A 21,124-nucleotide genomic window follows, 5' to 3' on the forward strand; every position below is an offset into this window, starting at 1 on the left:
TCAGCTGTACCCTCTACGCCTCTTTTGCGATCTCAGATTAGCCTGGGGACGGCAGCCAGGCCACTGGCTGAGCGTCAGTCATGCCAGCAAGGTTGCACAAAAAGAGTTACGAAGCGACGCCGTTACACGAAATGCAGATAAGCTCCTTGCTTTCCCATGGCACTGCTACCTGTCTTTTGCCCATTGAGTCTGGTGTACAGGCTTTGGTGACGTTGAGCGTCGTCTAGACCCGCAAAGACCACCAGTGTTCAGGCTGGCCCCTATGCGGAAGCCTCGACGGCGATTGAGCGCAAAAATGGATGTCATTAACTCATCGTGACATAATATGGGGTTGCAACAACGGCGACAGCGCCGCCTTTGAGAAGCCGAATACCCATGCCTTCAGGGCGTATACATGAAAGATACGGCAACCCCGTCTGACAATTACTCAGGACGCATGACAGCGGACCGCAGAGGGCTTCGAGCTGATTGACCGTAAGCGCCTCCTCACAGTCCTCTTCTCAAGTCATCCGAGTAAGTTCCTGGATCCAGTCCGTCCCTGTCTCTCTGGCATAAGCCGGTCATGCAAGGGGTGTAAATATTTTCGTCAAACCTTGAGCAGTGACATGCATTACTGCCCAGTGCGCTAACCTTCAGATAACCTCTCTTTGGTGGGACTTACAGATTCCGCCGCTTTTGGGTTCTCGTCAATATTAAATGGCAGATTACATGCAAGGGATGAAGAAACACCACCGCATATTCCACCGCGGCTAGACCTCATCATTAAGCTCTTTGACACTGTCAACTCGGCGAAAGGGCATATTTCGCAAAGACACTGTACATCCCCACACCTCTGGCGTGGTGGACTGCCATTCAGTCCGTGGTGGATACGGCCCGATGGGAGGAGATGCTACACACTTTCTGACCGTGGTGGCCAAGTGCCCCTGCATTACTAATGAACTGCGAGATCCTATCAGTTGGGTCCGGCCAAGTCTCCGTCGGAGGGTGCGTCGGTGCCGGCATCGTGCCCGAAGAGGGGTGCGGAGAAATAAGCGGACGCCAGGCCGGAGGCAGGGCGACGGACCCCCGCATGCCATGCGTGACCGGCGTGCATGCGTGTGTGCAGTTGCGGGCGTCGGTGGCGTCTTCGCAGCCAGCTCAGGGACAGGGGGTGTTGCTTGCGAAACCTGGGCAGACGATGCTGTACGAGACCAGATGCAGGAACTGTAGCGCCGGCGCCCTCGAGGGAAGCGTCTGGAAGCACTGGGGCTGATAGTTGGGCCGGGCTGGCTGGTCACTGTTTGTGTGTGCCTCGATACGCTGCCATGTGCGATAGTGAGTTAGTCCTGTCGCCAGACCACGATCCTTGTCTCCTACCCCCAGGCGCGATCGAGCCAATCAACGTGACACATTTTGTGTGGCTGTTGCTATCATGATTATCTCTGGACTGCCGTGTGCGAGACGAGAAGGAGCAGCAGGCGGCAGCGGGTGCTTGGCTTGAGTTGAATCTTCGGCTTGCTTCCGACGGCACACTTATCAGCAGCGACGTCCGCGCATCGAGGCCTGCATGGCTGGGAACCCACCCAACCCGGAGCGGTCCTGGCGCTATTGCTGCAATCACTCCTCTGCAGTACCAGCCTCTATCAAGCATGTTACGAAAGCAGCCACGCTTCCTTGCCATGGGCAGGCTCGGACCTGCGACCGGCTCGTCGACTTGTCCAGCATCCCCGCCCACGACAACGACGACGACGACGACGACGACGACGACTACCGAGCCGTCGGCCACGAGGCCCACTCGGGGCCGGCCCCCACAGCAGGCGAGGCCAGGACAGGTGCCTATCAACCAACTCAGCTCCGATCGAGGCGCAATCGAGAACCAGCTGGCCACCTGTCGCTGCTCGCAGTGGTTGTGACTAACAGATCGGCCCGGTGCTTGTCTATCACAAGGCATATCAAGCAACATCTGTTGTTCCCTAGTATGCTGGCCCCGGCGCATGTGTTGCTGTGAGCGAATGGGAAGGCACTGAGGGGAGAGATATTTCTTCTCTCTCTCTATTTCCCTCTCTCTCAAGATAGGGAGGGATCCCAGGAGTTGTCGAGACTGACTGGAGTGTGTGCTCCTCGTGGTGTTGGCATTCGCTATCGCCATGAGGGGCAGCCAGGCGAGTGAGGGTCGACGTCAGTTTGGCTCCAGCAACATGGGACGGCGCCTGCTGGCCGGGGCACCCTCGATTGGTCGGCAAGCTGTTTCCGATAGGAGACCCTTCCCCCACCTGCTGGTTCCCCAACTCCCCCGCAGTGCCGTGCCGTGCCTATCCTCGAGCCGTATCACTGCCGCGATGGCACAGCCAGCTTGTCATACTGCTAGCACGCCAGCAAATGCTCCGAGGCTCGACTCCTCGCCGTCCCAGGCCTCGCGCCGGCAGGGGCCCCCGTATGATAAAGGCTGCCCGCCACCCCATGACTTGACAGAAGGGACGCTTTTCCGCTTCCTTCCTCCTGCTCGCCCAGTCTACTGTCGTCCTGTCTGCCATTTCTTTGTCCTGAATTTTTCTAGATACCCCTTGTGACCATGGCGGCAAGCAACCAGGGAGAGTACCGGCTTGGTGTCGACGTCGGCGGCACCTTTACAGATGTCTGCGTCATCACACCCGCCGGCGAGACGGTCCGGGCCAAGACGCCCTCGACGCCTCAGGACCAGAGCATCGGTGTCAAGAACGGCATAGAAAAAGTCCGCAAGCTCCTCAAGGACAAGTACAGCTGGGACGGCGAGTTCTCCTTCATCCACCACGGAACCACTGTTGGTAAGCCACCCCTTTCCATCCCCTCCTTGTCCAGTGTGCCAAATGTCTGACAGAAGACCCATCTCTTTTTCTGCAGCGACAAATGCCATCCTCGAGAACAAGGGCGTTAAGGCGGGACTTATCGTCACTGCCGGCTTCAAGGAAGTCCTCACCAACAAGCGAAGCCAGATCCCTGGCGGTCTCGGTGGCTGGATCAGCTACATCCCTCCCGAGCCCGTCGTGCCGCTGGAGCGGACAGTCCAGTGTCCCGGCCGCATCAACCCGGACGGCAAGGTCGTCATCCCTCTGGACGAGGCTGCCCTGCGCAAGAACCTCGAGGACCTCAAGCGCCAGGGTGTCGAGGCCATCACCATCAGCCTGCTCAACTCGTACGCCAACGACGAGCACGAACGCGCCGTCGAGAAGATTGTCCGCGAGGAGTTTGGCGACAAGATCGAGGTCGTTTGCTCGGCTGACGTCCTGCCCGAGGCCGGCGAGTACGAGCGGACCGTCACCGCCGCCACGAATGCCGTCGTCAAGCCCATCGTCAAGCGCTACATGGACGGCCTCTCCAAGCTCCTGCTGCCCGACTCCAAGACGATCCGCATCCTCAAGAGCGATGGCGCCCTGACCAGTCTCAAGCTCGCCGGTGAGCTGCCGGTCAACTTGCTCATGTCTGGCCCGGCTGGTGGTGTGCAGGGTGTTGTGGACGTCATCTCGAAACAGACGCCCTATAAGAACCTCATCACGCTCGATATGGGCGGCACTTCCACGGACGTCGCTCTCATCTCCGAGGGCAAGGCTGCTCTGCGGAGAGAGACGGTCGTGGACCAGCTCACTGTCCGAGCGCCCTCTGTCGATGTCCGGACTGTCGGTGCCGGTGGTGGCTCCATTGCGCAGTACGTCGATCTCACTGCCAGCATGCGTGTTGGTCCCGAAAGTGCGGGCGCCCGTCCGGGCCCAGCATGTTACCAGAAGGGCGGTGACAAGCCCACCGTCACCGACGCCAACTTGACGCTCGGCTACCTTCCCGAGAAGCTGCTCGGAGGCGACTTCCAGCTGGACGTCTCCGCGGCTGTCACGGCTTGCAAGAGCGTTGCCGACCAGATGGGCATCAGCACCGAGCAGACCGCCGAGGGCATCATCAACCTGGTCAACGAGACCATGTACGGTGCCCTGAGACAGGTCTCTGTCGAGCAGGGCTACGACCCTCGCGACTTTGCCCTGGTGGCCTTTGGTGGTGCCGGTCCTCTGCACGCCAACGCGGTGGGCAAGCTTCTCGGTGCCTGGCCCGTCATTATCCCCCAAGCCCCCGGTGTGCTCTGCGCCGAGGGTGACGCCACGACCAAGCTCAGTCACTCTCAGTCCATCACGTACATCAAGCCGCTGAGTCAGACCTCCTTTGAGGATCTCAAGCAGGTCCTCGGCAGCCTGGAGGAGCAGTGCACGGAGAAGATGCTGCAGGCTCTGGAGACGAGCAGTAGCAAGGCCGTTAACGTCGAGTACGAGGTCGACCTGCGGTACAAGGGCCAGGCGCTCGACATCACCCTCACCTTCAGCCCGGAGGAGCTCAACCAGGGCAAGGAGGAGCTCACCAAGATCCTCTCGTCCCAGTTCAACAAGCTGCACGAGACCCAGTTCGGCTTCTCCCTGGACGACCTCGAGTACGAGCTTGTCAGACTCGGCGTGACTGCCACCGACGCCTCGTCGCCCATTGTCTTTGCCGAGATGACGACCGAGTCGGATGGCAAGGTCGTCGCCGCGCCCGAGTCCGCCGTCGTCAACACCAAGACCATCATTGTCGACGGCCAGAAGGTCGAAGCCAAGTTCTACGACAGAGCCAAGCTCGACAAGGCCGGCTACCGCATCGACGGACCTGCCGTCATCTCCGAGATGGACTCCAACACGCTTATCCTGCCCGGCTTCTATGGTGAGATCGACTCGATTGGCAACATCCTCATCAACCCTGTCGACGAGAGCAGCGTCAAGCAGTCCAAGACCTTCACGCCCGAGGAGGCCAAGGCCGAGGTTGCCAAGTCGCCCCTGGTCCCGACTCTGGTCGGCTCTGCCCTGCAGGCCGTCCGCATTGAGATGGACACGCTCGTGCTGCGCTGCTCCATGTCTCCCGGTATCCGTGAGCAGCAGGACGAGTTCAACGTCGTCACCAATTCAAAGGGCCAGATGCTCGTGGGCCAGTTTGGCAGTTTCATCGAGCAGTTCCTCGAGGGCTGGGCGACCACGGGCGGCACGATCGACGAGGGCGACATCTTCATCACCAACGACCCTTACCAGACGACCGGTGCCATCAGCCACTTGAACGATGTCATCGTCATCCTCCCCATCTACCACAGCCACAAGCTCGTTGGCTGGGCGGCCAACTTTGGTCACCTGTCCGACGTCGGCGGCAAGGTGCCCGGCAGTATGTCCATCTCGTCGTCGAGCATCTTTGAGGACGGTGTGCAGATCCCCCCCGTCAAGCTGTACAAGCAGGGCGTCTACAACAAGGACGTGATTGAGCTGCTGTGCCGCAACTCCCGCATGCCCGACTGGTACCGCAGTGACATTGCCGCGCTGGTCAGTTCCTGCAAGACTGCGGGTGCTCGTGTCTGCGAGCTGATTGATCGATTCGGATATGAGTGAGTTCCAATTCCTCCAGCCAGTTTCGAAGGTGACTTTGCACATTCTGACACCAACGTTTTTCTCTTAGGTTGTATGACGCTTCCTGCAACGAGCTGCTCCGACGCAACCAGCTTGCCGTCTCCAAGCTCATCGATACCCAGTTCGGTGACGAGACTGCCGTGTTTACCGACTTTGTCGACGATGACGGCGCTGGCAACGGTCCTTACGCCGTCAAGTGCAAGATGAGCAAGGTCGATGGCAAGTTGCGGTTCGATTTTGACGGGACGAGTGCCCAGAGCAACACGGCCTTGAACTACTACCTTGCGCCGACCCTGTTCAAGATGTTTGTTGGGTAAGTCCGGATGTCTATTCATACTTACGAATGCAGCATTTTACTAACTTGCCTCCCCCTCCTACTCTTTAGATACTACCTTTTGGCCGTCTTCGACCCCCACTGCGTCGTCAACGAAGGTCTCTATGACTTCATCGAGGTCCTCATCCCTGACGGCTCCATCCTCAAGCCCACTCGACCTGCGGCTCTGTCCTGCAGAACCCACATGCTCGGCCGTGTCATGGACATTATCCAGGCCCTCATGGGCCAGCACAACCAGGCGTATCGGGCGGCTGCGGGCTTCTCCGACTCGCCACACTTCTTCTTCTCGGGCTACACGCCCGAGGGCGAGTGGTTCCAGCTGTACCAGATTGCGTTTGGCGGTGTCCCTGCGCGCCCGATCGGCGACGGCCCGGACATGCACTGCCTGTTCCCCGCCATCAAGTCGGTGCCGACGGAGCACACGGAGCTCAACTTCCCGCTGCTCATCGAGGCCAACGAGTCGCTCGCCGACACGGGCGGCGCGGGCTTCTACCGGGGCGGCAACGCCCAGCGCACGCGGTTCCGGTTCCTCAACCGGGGCGAGTTCTCGCTGCACGACGACCGCTGGTTCACGCACCCGTGGGGCATCGACGGCGGCGACCCGGGCGCCCGCTCCAAGAAGATCCTGCTCCGCTACTCCAAGGACGCCGAGAACCCGCCCACCGAGTACCTGCCCAGCAAGTGCGACTACATCCGCGTCGAGGTCGGCGACGTCCTCGAGTACATCACCTGGGGCGGCGGCGGCCTGGGCGACGCGCTCACCCGGCCCGCGGACCTCGTCGCGCTCGAGGTCCACCGCAAGCTCGTGTCGGTCGAGGGCGCGGCCAAGAACTACGGCGTGGTCGTCGACCCGGCCACCTTCGCGGTCAAGACGGCCGAGACCGAGTCGCTGCGCGCCAAGATCAAGGCGGAGCGCGAGGCGGCCGCCGCTGCCGCCGAGAGCCAGCCCGGCTTCAAGAAGAGCATCTACAACCGCGGCGGCACGCTCGAGGAGCTCCGCCAGCGGTCCCTCGAGGAGACGGGCCTCCCGGCTCCCATCCCGCAGTGGAACGAGGACCCGTACGGCTCGCACGCCGCCATCCCGTATGTCAAGGAGTGGTTCAAGACTCGGCGGGCCGAGGGCGACTGGTTGCTTGAGTAAAGGAATTAGAGTAGAGTAGAGTAGAGTTTGGGCTTGTAGAGATTCTGGTTTTGGGGGAATGGGAAGGAGGGAGGGAAGAGCTGACGAGAAGGCGGGGGTGGTCTGGAATTGCGCGTCAAGTGAAGCATTTTCTGCGGTCTTTCCCCCCCTTTTGTCTTTTGATCTTGTATTAGTGATTGCAAAAGAGTAGATCGTTATGAATGTCACGAACATCCTTTTACGTCCAGTTGCCGTGTTCATTGCAGTTGGGTTGCGACTGGTATCTCATGTCTTGTTACTACTTGCACGTGTGGATTATCGGCCTCCTGGGCCGGCAGAATTACACACATTCGACTAAAATGCAAGCACTAAATGGACGAGACTGTCCCATAGAGATAGCCCTGTACAGCTCTAATCAGAAATACTGTCTCCGCGACCTGGAATGGTCCCGTTGGCGACCAGTATGGTCTGGCCAGAGCCAACTTCATCTCGTAGACTGCCGGGTTTTCTTTTGTTAAATTTATGCCATGCCTGCTCCGTCACATATATTTCTGTCGTCTATTCGTCCAAACTTGAGCACCGACTGGCACCACGTGCGAACCACGTGGCAGACACAGCCAGTACCGCGGATCCAGTCCAGTCGGACTGAACTTAGAGAACCGCCGGCTGGCTGGGGCCTCTGGGTTCCGGACGGCCACTCGCAAAGGGGCAGCAGCAGGATCCTCTCCTGCATCCACACACCATCATGGATGGGGCCGGGTTCCCCCTAAACGCGAGCAGCCATGGGGATGCAGCAGCACACACACGCAGTGAGGATCCGCGGTCCCCGTCGCTCTGGTGCTGTCCGGCGCCGGCAACCCAGCCAGACTCGACCTGGATATGGCGACTCTGGACTGCAAACCCCCATCCCACAACAGTCTCGGCCAGGGGACTCGAGCGCAAATTTTGTGTATATAAGATTTGTGGGAAGGGGTGAAGACATTACGGAGATAGGTCAGAGATCGAATCGCAGACCCGCGGCTGTCATGGTCTTAGCAGCCCGCGACTGCCAGGATCCTCAAACATCAAGACGAGTCTTCCCGATCGCGCTGCAGGCCTCATCTCACCTTGGTGCAAATCTCAACTACACTCGCTATACATCAACCACAAAACTCTTCACACGGTCTTGGTTGCCGCATAAGGTACTCTGGACTGTGATACACACCACTTCTGTTCCATCACTTCTTTCCCCCAAAAGACCGTCGTCGTCGTGTAGCCTGGATCAAATTTAACAAAACCTCATCTATTCACAACGTGAGAACAACGACAACGATGAGCCGGTATACCGACCACCTATCAGGAGACTGGCCCCAGGTCGGCCCGTTCGTCAACGAATGGCCACATATCCATCGTCATGCCCAAATGAACGACAGCAGCTATTCGGGTGGTCTGTTTCCCAGAACCGGGTCAAGGAACAACGGCGACTACTTCAGTCTGGGCCACATGCCATCGCCATCTCGACCTGCCATTCCCAGATCCCCCTCATTGTTGCTATCCAGACGCAACACTGCACCAGCTGTCAGCCTGTCGTCTCTGGCAGGCTCGTCATCAGAAACATGGTCGTGGGGAGGCATGAACCTCAACGAGGGAACGCGCCCACACTCGTCCAATTCAACCTTGTATTCAGAAATCTCACGTCCCGATCTCGTCCCTACGAGATCAAGCATCGACCGCTGCACAGCTTCGAGCCACAACCACAGCCACGGCCACAACCGCAGCCGCAACAACTACGACAGTCTCCGTGAGCTGCTCAAGAGGAACTACACTCTCCCAGCCTCAAGTCGTCCCCTGAGCAAAAACAACAAAGACAGCAACACGACGGCTAAAGACACCACGACATGTATGACCCGGTACATGGCCTTGGCGTTCCCACCCACGAAGACGGCGTTGTCACTCTGCCGGGGGAAATCCATAGACCAGCAAACCCGGGAGAAGAAGACACCGGCGATACACTGCTCTCTCCACGAGCGAGACTACCACTGCCCATGTGCCTCATGCGCCCGCTACCGCCGCACCCGTCGCCAGACACCACGCAGTGTTCGCTCGTCGGTGGCCAGCTACAGCAGCGGTGGTAGCAGCGGAAGCAGCACCACGGCTACCATGACCAGGACCACGACAACTAGCAGTAGCAGTACCACTACTACCACTACCACCAGCAGCAGCACGACGGAGACAAGAAAGACGACGGTCATGGCCGCAGCCACTGCCCTCCAAGCTGCTCTTCGCGCTGCTTCACGGGCCATCGACAGTGACCACCACACCAACGCCGCCGCCTCCTCCTCCTCCACTACCACCACTACCACTGCACGTCTACTTACAGAAACCACCATTACCAGAACAACGAGCTGCTCCTCTGCCTCCTCCTCCCCGACAACAACAACAAGCTTCACGGACATAACCGAGCTGACTTCCGCAGCCATGCTGTTCGAGTACAAGGAGCGCCTCGGCCGGCTGCGCGCCCGGCAGGCCCACGCCCTCCGGCGGCGCGAGGACGAGCACGCCGAGCGCAAGAGCCGCGTCCGCAGGGCCATCAACGTCGACTTTGGATACCTCAAGAGCGAGTCGGAGATCTGGGAGGAGCGGATCCGGCTCGAGGAGGAAAAGCAGAATAGTCGGGATCAGAAGCAGCAGCGGAAGCAGAAGCAGCAGCACCAGGAGCAGGAGCAGGAGGAAGAGAAACCGACATTGCTGCTCAAATTCGGGACAGCAGCACGTATACGCTCATCGCAAGCACGGTCACAACTCCTGCCGGCCCCAAATCAGCTCCACGACGAGGACTGTGCAGAAAGTGACGAAACGTGGCAGGAGGAGGAGAAGAAAAAGACTCTGGCCGCCAAGATGCGAAAGACAACAATACAGGCCATTAAGCCTGTCTTCTGGCAGTTCCTTATGCTCAAGAAGGTGCTCGCTCTCGAGCATGATCACCAGCTGGATCTCGACAGGCTCCGCCAGATCCACGCCGAGCAGGACCGCGAGCTGTACGAAGAATATTCACAGGTCAACAACAGGACATATCCACCTTGTCCACCGCCGCAAAACGTCGAGAAGAGACTATCAGGGCGGTGGCGTTCATGGGTTGTCACGATCGGTGACAACAAGAACTGGCAGGTTCTACAATCACAGGGCGTTGAATAAGATGACAGTATAGAGAATTTTGGAAAATAGGGGGACAATAACGAGCAAGGATGATTTTTTCGGCAAAGCTAGCAGACAAGCAACATTGAATACATACATGGCTCTCTAGAGGCCGAATTCGTGCGTGACCCTTTATCGGTAAACCAGGCCATGTAATGCTTAAGTTTCAACCTTTTCAAGTTCACCTACCGTAAATACTGGCAAGACAGTCGATGTGTCGTCTTTCCGCCGTGTTCAAGTCCTGGCCTCGCGCAGATACTTTCTCGTCTTTGCAACTTCCTGCTGCCATTCGGCATATTTCAGCTGCCGTCTTGATTTCTCATTGCCATCAAGCTCCCTGTCATGCTCAACCAAAGCATCGAACTTTTCTTCAAATTGCATGGCACGTTCTCGAAATTCCGTATGCATGGTGTAACACTCCTGTTCCTGTTTCCGGGAAAGCGCAGCGGCAATACGTTTCCCATTGCGCTGATACTCATCGACAACACTCGAGATTGCCTTCTCCTTGGAACCTAGGTGGCGTAGCATGTTCTAATCATGTCAGAGAAGCTCAATAGACGAACAATGAATGAACCTACCACAGTCACATCGTGCAGGCTGTCAATCAGGCTGCCAGAGGCATCATTTACGACACTTTGACATTCTCTCCATTTTTCGAGCGCGTTCTGGTTGTGACTCATTTCGCCGTTTTCTGGCTGGGCTCCCTTGAAAGTTTCATTGAAGCTGCGAGTCGTCAACTGTGCAAGGCGCTGGGGTTCGCGCTGGAAGCGGGATGCACTTGTCAATCGTCCTGCCTGTGATAAGTCATTTTGGAGCTGATCTGTCTGTTTCCCACCGGGAGGCTGATTGACTGACGCAATCCGTCGCATGAAGTCGGCAGTCGTTTGGTAAGAATGTGTCTGTCGTTCCCGAGGAAGCCCTGTAAGGTTCAAAGCTCGCTTCAGTGTGCTAGATGGCTCAAGTGGGCGACCCAGCACGCCGTCATAACTATCACGTGGATTGGCTAAGGGTTTCCTCGAATTGATTGGGTCATTGTCAAGAACCAACTCTCGGGCATGCAGCCGAGCATTGGGTTTGTTGAGCTTGAAATCATACTCGCCAGCATCGGGCGACCACCTAGGGACATCGGGCTCGACGGTGGGCACATGGTTTTCTGAGGTGATAATTGTTACCATGGTCTTTGCTGGCTGTGCCGCCTGCATCTCATCTACATGATACATGTCGCGCATCCTTCGAGTATCAATAGGGCTGCCTAGGTCGCTGACAAGCGAACGCTTGTGTGCGGTATGAGGCAGCGATGTCTCCGGCTGCGGTGGCTGTAGGGAGTCTTGACGCAGTTCACCTGATATTATCGCTTCTGAAGGGCGGCTTTCGACCTTTCGGCGGCTTTCTGAAGGCGGCTCATTGTTGGGCTGGTCACACTCGTGATTGTTGACTTCTAGGGTGCTTACGGATTTGTTCTGAACTCGATTACCTATGCTGAGATCTTGACCACGGGGCGCTGGATTCGAGGTCGCCGCATATATCTTTGTAGACATGACATTCTCTGCTTTGTTGGGCACTTCAATATCAGTACACATGTCCAGCTTTCCCATTGGCTGATCGATTTTCTTTTGAGTAGAATTGTTTGAGTTGAGGCCTTTGGCTTCTGATTTGCGCGACAGTTTTGGTTTCTGCGAGGCTCTTGATGCCGCTGATCGTGTATTAATGGGTTGACTGTGTGTGGTCTTTATTTGTGATTCTTGGATATCACTGCTGATGTCGTCCGATATGGGATCCGACATAAGCTCTGATGGTGCTGCACTGCGATCGTTCAAGTCGAGACTCTTGGCGGAGCGCACCGAAAAGGGTGTCCTCTGGACTTTGATGGGCATCTTTCTGACAGGCATTTCCTTCTGAGCAGGTTCAGGAGACACTCGCGGTAGTCCGGCCTCAGGCTCGGCAATATCTTGTAGCATCTTCCGGGTGATGGGCCGCAGGCGTCGTCTGTTCTCCGAACCATATGACACAGGACTTCTCTTCTTCCTCTGATTAGAACCAGGAAGGGGCTGCTGGCGCTGGAAGGCCTTTCCCTGCACGGTGGACAGTGTTTTGGCTGCCTCCTTCTTCTTTGGGGAGACTTCCACGTCCCAGTAGTTCTCCTCGGCAATCTTTGAATTCGTTGATTTCGACCCTAGAACAGCCTTTGCCCTTCGCGAACTGCCTTGGTTCGCTTTTGGCTGTGGGCCGATCTGTCTGCATACAGCAGCTGTCGAGGTCTCTGCAGGCTCACGTCTGCTCTGCTGGACGTTGGCGTCCTCCAGAGTTTCACGAGCTACCACCAGCGGAGAATGGTCAGTGAGCAGTCCTATTACACCACAAAACCACATTCTTAATCATCTCACTCACCTTCCCTAAGTCCGATCATACTCGAGTTTCCATGGCTTCCTTGGTCCGCAGCATTCTGCTTGTCGAAGAACGATTTCTTTGGCACTCTTGGCACGGTCTTTCTTGCGCCCCTCTCATTTGTTGGTGATTGGCTGCCGTTGCCATTATGTTTCCTTGGTTCACTTGAGGAGGCAGGTTCGTGGCCCGGGCCTCGGTTCACACGTGAGCTGGTCTTTGTGTCGCCTTTTTCTGTAGGTTCTGCTCGCTGATGTGTAGTCTTAGCATTGTTGATTGGCGCTTTCCTGCTGACCGACTTTTTGGGTGGCTCGCGTTGGTGACGCGGATCTGTGCGAGCAGTCGTGGAACCCCGTGTCCTTATGGCCGTGGACGTTTTCGAGCCTGCCTTGGGCGCTCTTGCCCGCAGGTTCCCCTTCTTAGCCTTTTTGGGTTCGTAATCCGAATCATCATCGTCTGGTTCGGCGTGGTCGACCTCGTTCAGCACCACGTCTTCGTCCATTCTGTTCTCGCCATTTCCAGCACAAATCTCACTACTGCATCGTGGCGGTCGGTTGATTTCTTTGACTTCCTCTTCAGACAGGCCGGAGTTGACGGGAATTTCATCAACGTCTGACATCGCTGCCGGTGGCCGCAAACTGCTCGGAATGGCCGGTGGGGATGATCGCAGAAGGTTTCCGTCAAGGCCTTCCGGCTGTGGAAGTGGGATGGTATCATCTAAGTGAGCCTGGTCGTGAGCCATCTGCGATGTTCCTCGTCCTTTCTTTGATGGTGCTTGTTCAGGTGAAGTTGAATACACCTCTGACTCATGCAGGCTAGATGAGCTGATACTGCCACGCCCAGGCATGGACGACGATCTTTGACCTTGTGGTATGATAGCAAGGCTCAGTCTGCCGTCGCTTTCTCGTCGGAGCTGCGACGATCCCGCCATAGCTCTTTACCACTGGAGATCGGAATCCTTGACAGGATATGAGACCGCCAGTACTTGGGTCATCGACGGACAGTTGGTTGCCTCATTTGTGTTACGATCACCACAGAATGAGCTTGGTGATGGCGTGGTGAACAGCAATGCTGAAGTTCAATGGGAGTTTTTCACGAAGAAGGGAGAGCGAGGCAGATGGGCTTGGGCCTGTCGCTATGACAAGTGATAAATTGTCTATGGCATCGAGTCGGTCGCGGTTGTCACGGCTGCAGAAGGTCTGTGACAGATGAGCAGAGAGGACAAGGATGATTCCAACACAGTTGTAAATTTGGAGGTTGCTGAACATTTGCAAGAGCTCGCTCTTGCTCAACCGGGAAGGAGCGGCAACCAGTACAGGCCTGATCCGTACCTGCCCACATGGGGGAGAGCGACGAATGCACGACTGGTTCTTGGCATCCCGAGAGCACCGCAAGAATTTGAGAAACTGTGTTTTGAGAATACGGATATTGCTCTATCTATGTGTAATTGTGCTAAAACAGTCTGATGATGCACAGTTGACGTTCGCCAAAGCCGAACGCACTGGGCATGTTTGACAACCTAGTTCTTCATACCAAGTCGTCTTCGTGCGAAGCATCGCAGGTCCGACATGAGATTCAAGAATGCACAAGCCACGAGGGCACAGCAGGCAGGCACTTCAAGTGTCTAATCAAGCAGAATTCTGCCACATTTCAATAACGGTCACGCTCAACTTCATTCGGGTATCGGTGAGCCGGCATAGCGCCGGTCGGTCTCTGAGGCCGCAGCTGACTTGATTGACACAAGTCGAGCTTGATATGACGATTTTCGTCGCCAGTGTTCAGTAGATACAGGACCCACGAAGTCATGTCGTGCCAGATCATGCCTTGAAATAATTCCATCCAGTCAACGCCGCCATGCTAGAAAGATTTTTTTGAGATCCATCATTTTTGTCGTGATTCCTCCAAGGACGCGCGAATGTCCTGGCTGCATTTACCGGACAATGCCGTCGAAGCGAGACTTGAACCACTTGACGGTCTCGTCACGCTTGATCTTGTGGCTGGCACCGATGGTGCTCTTGCAGCGGCGGCGGCGGGTGACGCGCTCACCAGGGCGGGTCATGCAGCAGTAGAAGTCCATGCCGTAGATACCAATCGCGGGGTCGTACTTGATGCCGAGATCGATGTGCTCAGTGATACCGAAGCCGAAGTTGCCAGTCTCGGAGAAGTTGCGCTTGCGGAGCTCGTACTCCTTGACCTTGAGGCCACGCTCGAGAATCTCCTCGGCCTTGGGGCCACGGATGGTGACGTGGACGGAGATCTTCTCGTTACGGCGGATACCGAAGGTACGGACGGTGTAGCGGGCCTTGCCTGTAAAAACGCAGCCGAGTCAGATATTTGCAGCGCTGGCGATGGATTGCGAGCATCAGGACATACTGTAGACGGGGGTTTGACCGCTCAGCTGCTCGAGCACCTTGGCGGCACGAGTAAGTCTGTCACCAGACTCGCCAACGGAGATGTTGAGAACGAGCTTCTGGATGCGCAGCTCGCGCATGGGGTTCTGGGCCTTGTCCGACTGCAACAAATCATTTTTGTTAGCTGTTGGTCGTCGATATTTCGAGTAAATGCGCAATGGGAGTCGAGAGAGCGTACCATGATGGGCTATTGGGTTAGTATCGACAGCGGATTGACTGGCGTTTGGTCGTGGATGGTTCGATAGCTGAAGATGCAAGATCCCCTCCCAGAGCCGAAATTTTGGAGGTCTTCAATTTGTCCCAGCCAGCCAGAATTTCCGTCGGTGGGCTTGCACCTGTGCGAACCCTTTGAATTTGTGGAGCCTCGGATGTGGCTGCTGTGCAAAAGCCTCGGCGGAGTTGCACCATGAGGAGCGGCCTGGTTGGCGACGAGCGGAGGATGAGCCACAGTTGGGGTGTGGCTGAGGGCGAGACTTTGGGACACCCTGGATCACCCTTACATAATCATCCCGGCCTTTGCGCTTGATGGAGCTGATTGGCTGCTTTCACCATAGAGGAGCTTGCACCGAGTGGAGTCGTCCTTGGGACTCCAGCCTTGCAGCCTCGTCCAATGGAGCGCGGGTGCATCAACTCCACGCCCGCTGCCTTGTCCAAATTTACCCTCGCGCTGCACCTCATACCCAAAGTCGAGATCAGAAAGCTTACGCGCACGCGCAGCTACTGTCTTGCTGGAGTCAAGCGAGGACTTCAACAACAAAAACTCCAACCCAATTTTTGAGAACAAAGCGCTCCTCGGAGCCAATCGCCGCAGCCATGTCGAACAAGCAGGGAAAGATGGTATGTCCGCACTCTGACCGCTTGCGAAGCTCCCACCTTGACATCACCAGCTAACACGATACTCTTCCTTAGGCCGGCTACGTATGTGACCCTATTGCCGAGATATTCTCATTCCAGCTGGGCGCGGGTCCTGCTATCACCCTTCGAACGATTGCTGATCAGACGAACAGATCAACTACCGGATGCGAATCACGTTGATGGATGGCCGGCAGATGACTGGCCAGATGCTCGCCTTTGACAAGGTTCGTTCCCACGCGAGGGCTGTCATGATCGAATCAAGCTGACTGTTTTGTAGCACATGAACCTCGTCCTCGCCGACACCGAAGAATTCCGCCGCGTAAAGAAGAAGCAGACGAAACCCTCAGGCGCTCCCGGCGCATCTGGATCTGGCGCAACACAAACGATCGAGTCTGAAGAGAAGCGCACGCTTGGTCTTACCATCGTGCGTGGTGCTCATATTGTGTCTCTGTCCGTGGAGTCGGCTCCGCCTGCCGACCCAAGCACAAGATTGGGCAAGAGTGCCCCGAGTGGTCTTCCGACAAGCCTGACTCAAGGCCCTGGCGTATCTCGGCCGGCCGGCCGTGGCGCCGCCGCTCCTCCATCCTCGCTGGCGGTGAGTTTGACTGAGAACCATTTAAACCGATCAGCTGTACTAATTGACGTTGTAGGGTCCGGCTCCCGGCGTTGGCGGTGGTGTTCCCCCGTTTCCTCCGCAATTTGGCGGTGCTCCGGGTTTCCCAGGCCCGGGCAGAGGTGGTCGTAAGTATCTGTCTCCCTTCGAGCGCTCGTGCGGCATATCCTTCAAACTTTCACTCGCTAATGCTCAGTAGCTCCCCCGCCTGGCTTCCCTCCTGGTGGCTTCCCGCCTCCTGGCTTCCCTCAGAATGCACCTTTCCCTCCGCCCGGCTTCAACCCTGGCGGCGGACCGCCTGGATTCAACCCTCCCCCACGGAGATAGACCATTATAACGGCGTTGAAGTACGCAGGGAAAGACGGTCACTACGCTGTGCGCCAGAGTGGTTACAGTCACGCTCCAGCTTTCACTCCGTCAGGGCCGTCCCGGGACCTTTGTGGGCCGTGCGTGCATCAGCAGCTCCCATCATAGCTTGAAAGACAGCTCAGGAAACACGGCCCCTCGACCCATTGGGACTGCATGGCCCCCGCAGGAGCGGGACTGTGATGCCTGACGCTTGTGCCTCATGATGGTCTTGGGGCAGAGAGAAGGAATTCTCGTGCTTGGATGAAGGCTACAAAACGATTGTGTAGCAGACCCTGATCTGAGAGACGAATAAAATTATCAAAGCCCCTCAGAAGAATGATGAATACACCGAGACATGGCGACCAATTCAGAAGCTTATGCACAAGAATTATTGCATGGTTCCGTATCTACGTGGCTGCTCCCTGTTGTCCTAGTCTGAATTCAACAATCTGACTTGTCTCGGCCTAACACGCTAAGATGAATATGACATGCGATTATTCTCCGGCGGGCAAGGCATGAGCCAGTCCTCCTAGGATCAGCAACAATCGATCTGAAGAGCTCAACAATACTCTGAGTGAGAGACATCTCTTGTGGCAGCTGAAAAGGAGGCGATCCGGAGCTGTGCTGTGAGGACGTCACCGCTGACCAATGAAAGCTGCGCGACCCCAATCCCGGAGACCCACCAGGTGTTGAATCCGCCCCAAAGCGCAGTCAACGCTTTTTTTGGATGGCGGGCGGGAAGAGCCCTATCGCAGCTTTCACCCAAAGAACAAAGTGCGCCGCAAGCAGTCTCCCTCTCCCACCACCACTGCCAATCCCACCCAGCCCAGCCGTGCCCGACAAGCCCAAGATGGCCGCCGCAATCAAAGCTCTCAACGCAAAGATCAGGTCGAACCCGACCCTGAACTACATTTGCTCTACCCGTACGTTGCTGCTTGCCCGCCCCTCGAAAAAAAGCCGCCCTTCCGATATCCGGAGCGTCGCGCGAGATTTGCTTCAGTCCCGCCGCTCAGCCTCTGCCGGCCGCGAAGCACCACAAATAAGCACGCGATGCACCCCAAAGCCGCCAGAGACATTGGCGTGAACATGAGCAGGCCATATTTGTCTAGTGCCGCGCCGGCACCTGAGACCAGAGACGCACACTCGCGTGCCTGGTTGCCGCAATGCGAACCAGGGTCTTTTTAGTGGTGACACGGTATCGCCAGGGGAAACCTTGAGCACATCGCCCTGCATGGACGATCGCGTGTCGTCATTTGCGCTTCACTCTGGACGCAGGAACAATCTCGGGGGAGCTCGGTGGGCACGATCCGCTCGCAAGACCTTGAACTAACCACCGTTTGCTCGACAGACTTCTGGGGTCCCGTCTCCAACTTTGGTATTCCCGTGGCCGCCATTGCCGATGCCCAAAAGTCACCAGATCTGTACGTATTATTGCCTTCAGAAGCATCGCCCGTAGCATACGTTTCGATACCGCGCACCATGTGCAGCATTTGATCCACAGCGCGCGGCTTGCCGGACCTCCAGCCTGGACTCAGCGACAAGCAGCATGCTCAGATGGCCTGACACATCCACGCTTGTTGTTCCAGAAACAAGAATGCTGACCATCGGGCCTTGTGAAATTACTGCAGTATCTCGGGCCAGATGACTGGCGCCCTCGTCGTCTACTCCGCGACCTTCATGCGCTACTCGCTCGCCGTCTCGCCCAAGAACTACCTCCTCTTCGCCTGCCACTTCATCAACGAGTGCTCCCAGCTCACCCAGGGTTACCGGTACCTGCAGTGGCACCACTGGGGCGGCAAGGAGAAGGCCGGCGCCGCGGGCGCCGTCGAGACCGTCAAGGCCAAGGCGAACGAGGCTGCGGACAAGGTCAAGGCGGCTGCTTCCAAATAGGCGGGATAGAGACGGTTTGACGCGGGGGAGCGAGGAAGGACGGAGTGAGGATGTGCTTGTATACCACAGACGTGGCCTCGACATGGACCGACAGTGAACAAAGTGTGTGCTAGACCGAGAGGGATATGATTGTCACGCAAAGTGGCAGTCGTTAGACTGGTCGACGTGGGCGAGGGTTCGTGGCCCTGCCATGGAGTCGATGTCTCAACAACGAGAGGAATGCTCTCTTTTGTAACACTTATCCACCGTAGGAGTGTCTGCGTATGACAGACTATTGTACATCGAAAGAAAGATGGCCTCGAGAGGTGAAGAGAATAGTTTCATACATGCCTGGTATCTGTTTGGGAAGTTCATGAAATATAGTTCGGCCTCCCAGGTACCGAACCGATGCGCAGCGATTTTGGGCTGTTCCGACCAGCGATATCGATGCTGGACAGTCTCCTCAAAATGAGGAAAAGCCATCGCCGCCTGCGTGACGTCAGATAGCCGTATATCGAACATCAGAATGTTCAATTTTGCTCCCTGATTTGCCTAGTGCTCTGTGAAAGCAGAGTCTGGTGTTCGACGGTTGAGGGTTAGGTTGGCCTTGTGAGCGCACCGCACATCTCCTCATCTGTCTACAAATCGTGGTCAGTGGGGGAAATATGTATACCATAGACTTCTCTGGCGTAGCCGGCATTGGATAAATGAGTCGGTCCGACATCTGGAACGTCTCTGGGCAGGGTGCAACGCAAGGAACAACGAGTTGACTACCGCAAGTCATCTCCTGCGAGCACTGAAGGTTTGCAAGTTGTGCGTGCACTTCAGCACGCAAAGCGGCTACGGTACGAAATCGACAAGAAAGAGAGAGCGTTCTAGAGAGTTGCTGCGAAGAAGAAATCGCAAGCCCTAACCTAACGGACGTCTGGTCCTGTGCCAAACAAAGCTCTCGGGTTCCGAAGAGCAGTCGAATATTTATTTCGAGATCGTTATCCCGAGGTGAGTTGTAGCGTTTGATCACCATCTGCGCCCTCCTTGTCGAGTTGGCAATGTTTTCACGTGCATACTGAGGTCCAGCTTGGTCTGGTGCAAAGGTGTGAAATTGAAGAAACATAACATAGTACTCGTCCCACCCAGTACTCAATAGACACAAACGCCAAGCTTGCCGCCACAGATTCCGGTGCCACTTTACGTCGCACTTTCTGTTCGCGAGCTGTGTTGCGGCGACTTACCCGCGCCGCCGAACTCGTTTACTAGAGATACATACACACAGGTACAGTGGTTGATGATCTGCACTGCGGCTATCCCGCGTGTCGCGCACCGGGCCAGACGAAACAAATTCCCGTCTCATGACCCCCACAGGCCAGCGGGCTAAATATGGCTGCCGGGGTATATCGGTGTTTAGACGACTGACTGAGACCTGTTTCCATGTCGTCGGGGAGCAATACTAGAAACCCGGCCAAGAAACGGAGGAAACATGTGTCGTCTATTTCCGGCGGTTTCTGTACCGGCGTTACGGAACGCACGCTCGTCGCGGAAGCTCTTGGGGGGGAGGCCGGCAGGGGGCGTGGGTTTCGAGCCGAGGTCGGACCCCTGAGAATGACTCCCGTTTCAACTTTTCACTTTTAGGCGAACTCGGGACGAGGCCGGGCGACGGATCGAGTCCGACTTGGTAGGACAGGCAATTCCAGGGAGACACCAAGGCGGGACAGAGGCTGACTGTCTGGTTTGATGCGGCTCCACGCGGCCACTGCCGGACTCTGCTACGTCACGTCAATCGGAGCTCGGCCACTTGGCAAACACATGGAGGGAAGTGCGAAGTGCTCGTCAAGATGGCTTGCGGTGGAACAGCCCCGCCACATCCACTCGCCCATGAGCTAGTACGCTGGAAATGATAGACGCAGAGGCTAGTCATGAGGATAGGACAAGCCATGGAAGACTTCACCCAGGCGTCACATCGGACCGAGCTCGGTGCAATTCAGTCCAAAAATCCACGTCGTCAGTTTCTTGGCGAGTTTTCAGCGTTGCGCATCTCGTTGTGGCAGGGATGCTTCTCGACCACCCTCGAGACGACAGCCGTAGTCCGAGTAACGACTTCGCCGACATCTGGGGACTCCATTACTTGGCTGTCTCGATTTGTTCCCCACGACATCACGTAATCCTCTGCGGGAAACCACATCCATAGGCGCCGTTGGCGCAATACTTGGGCAGCCACGTGCCTGGAAATTCCGGGGCATAACTCAAGCTACTCCAACCTTTCCCTGTCAAGCCTTATTTTCTTCGTGCATGCTGTTTAGATAGGCTAACCTGTGATGGAAAGTCGAGGTTGATCGAGAAAGACCCGGTTCCTCGGGTCAAGAGGCGTGGTGACGGCTCAGCAGTCGTTCGGAAGCTGCGTCCAGGCACTGGTGCTTCACCCGAGACAGCCGATGTACAACCCGGATGGCTAAGTTATCCTCGGCTCAGCGACAATAGCCAGTCCTTTGGCTTCGAATATTGCCCGGCGACATCCAAGCACATAGTTCCGACCGCATAGTGTATGCTGGGAGCAAGGCAAAGTGCATTGGCGAATCAGCCGGCGTCGAAAAGAGCGCTGCT

General features: G+C 56.6%; 5 protein-coding genes across 5 annotated transcripts; 4 read left to right on the plus strand and 1 right to left on the minus strand.

The window, feature by feature from the left end:
* Window positions 1-2,551: 2,551 nt before the first annotated feature.
* On the plus strand, window positions 2,552-6,895 carry B0I36DRAFT_351051 (putative hydantoinase/oxoprolinase; the record flags this gene model as incomplete). Its single annotated transcript, XM_046156976.1, has 4 exons — window positions 2,552-2,783; window positions 2,860-5,398; window positions 5,470-5,733; window positions 5,806-6,895. 4 exons carry the CDS (start codon window positions 2,552-2,554, stop codon window positions 6,893-6,895), a joined length of 4,125 nt encoding a protein of 1,374 aa, XP_046010330.1.
* Window positions 6,896-8,185: 1,290 nt separating this feature from the next.
* On the plus strand, window positions 8,186-10,048 carry B0I36DRAFT_351052 (uncharacterized protein; the record flags this gene model as incomplete). The annotated part of the gene is made up of 1 exon (XM_046156977.1): window positions 8,186-10,048. One exon carries the CDS (start codon window positions 8,186-8,188, stop codon window positions 10,046-10,048), a length of 1,863 nt encoding a protein of 620 aa, XP_046010331.1.
* Window positions 10,049-14,120: 4,072 nt separating this feature from the next.
* Window positions 14,121-15,181, minus strand: B0I36DRAFT_139784 (ribosomal protein L5 domain-containing protein). Its single transcript, XM_046148348.1, has 3 exons — window positions 15,020-15,181; window positions 14,804-14,942; window positions 14,121-14,737 (listed from the first exon to the last, which is right to left on the minus strand). Exons 1-3 carry the CDS (start codon window positions 15,020-15,022, stop codon window positions 14,361-14,363), a joined length of 519 nt encoding a protein of 172 aa, XP_046010332.1. The 5' UTR covers window positions 15,023-15,181; the 3' UTR covers window positions 14,121-14,360.
* Window positions 15,182-15,459: 278 nt separating this feature from the next.
* On the plus strand, window positions 15,460-17,044 carry B0I36DRAFT_385529 (uncharacterized protein). The gene is made up of 6 exons (XM_046161070.1): window positions 15,460-15,678; window positions 15,751-15,759; window positions 15,849-15,920; window positions 15,974-16,291; window positions 16,347-16,437; window positions 16,509-17,044. The coding sequence occupies exons 1-6, from the start codon at window positions 15,655-15,657 to the stop codon at window positions 16,634-16,636; spliced, it is 642 nt and encodes a 213-aa protein (XP_046010333.1). The 5' UTR covers window positions 15,460-15,654; the 3' UTR covers window positions 16,637-17,044.
* Window positions 17,045-17,507: 463 nt separating this feature from the next.
* Window positions 17,508-18,547, plus strand: B0I36DRAFT_351055 (uncharacterized protein; the record flags this gene model as incomplete). Its single annotated transcript, XM_046156978.1, has 3 exons — window positions 17,508-17,580; window positions 18,006-18,078; window positions 18,286-18,547. 3 exons carry the CDS (start codon window positions 17,508-17,510, stop codon window positions 18,545-18,547), a joined length of 408 nt encoding a protein of 135 aa, XP_046010334.1.
* Window positions 18,548-21,124: the final 2,577 nt, after the last annotated feature.

The sequence above is a fragment of the Microdochium trichocladiopsis genome, assembly GCF_020744255.1.
Source record: "Microdochium trichocladiopsis strain MPI-CAGE-CH-0230 chromosome Unknown B0I36scaffold_7, whole genome shotgun sequence".
Classification (NCBI taxonomy): Eukaryota; Fungi; Ascomycota; class Sordariomycetes; order Xylariales; family Microdochiaceae; genus Microdochium; species Microdochium trichocladiopsis.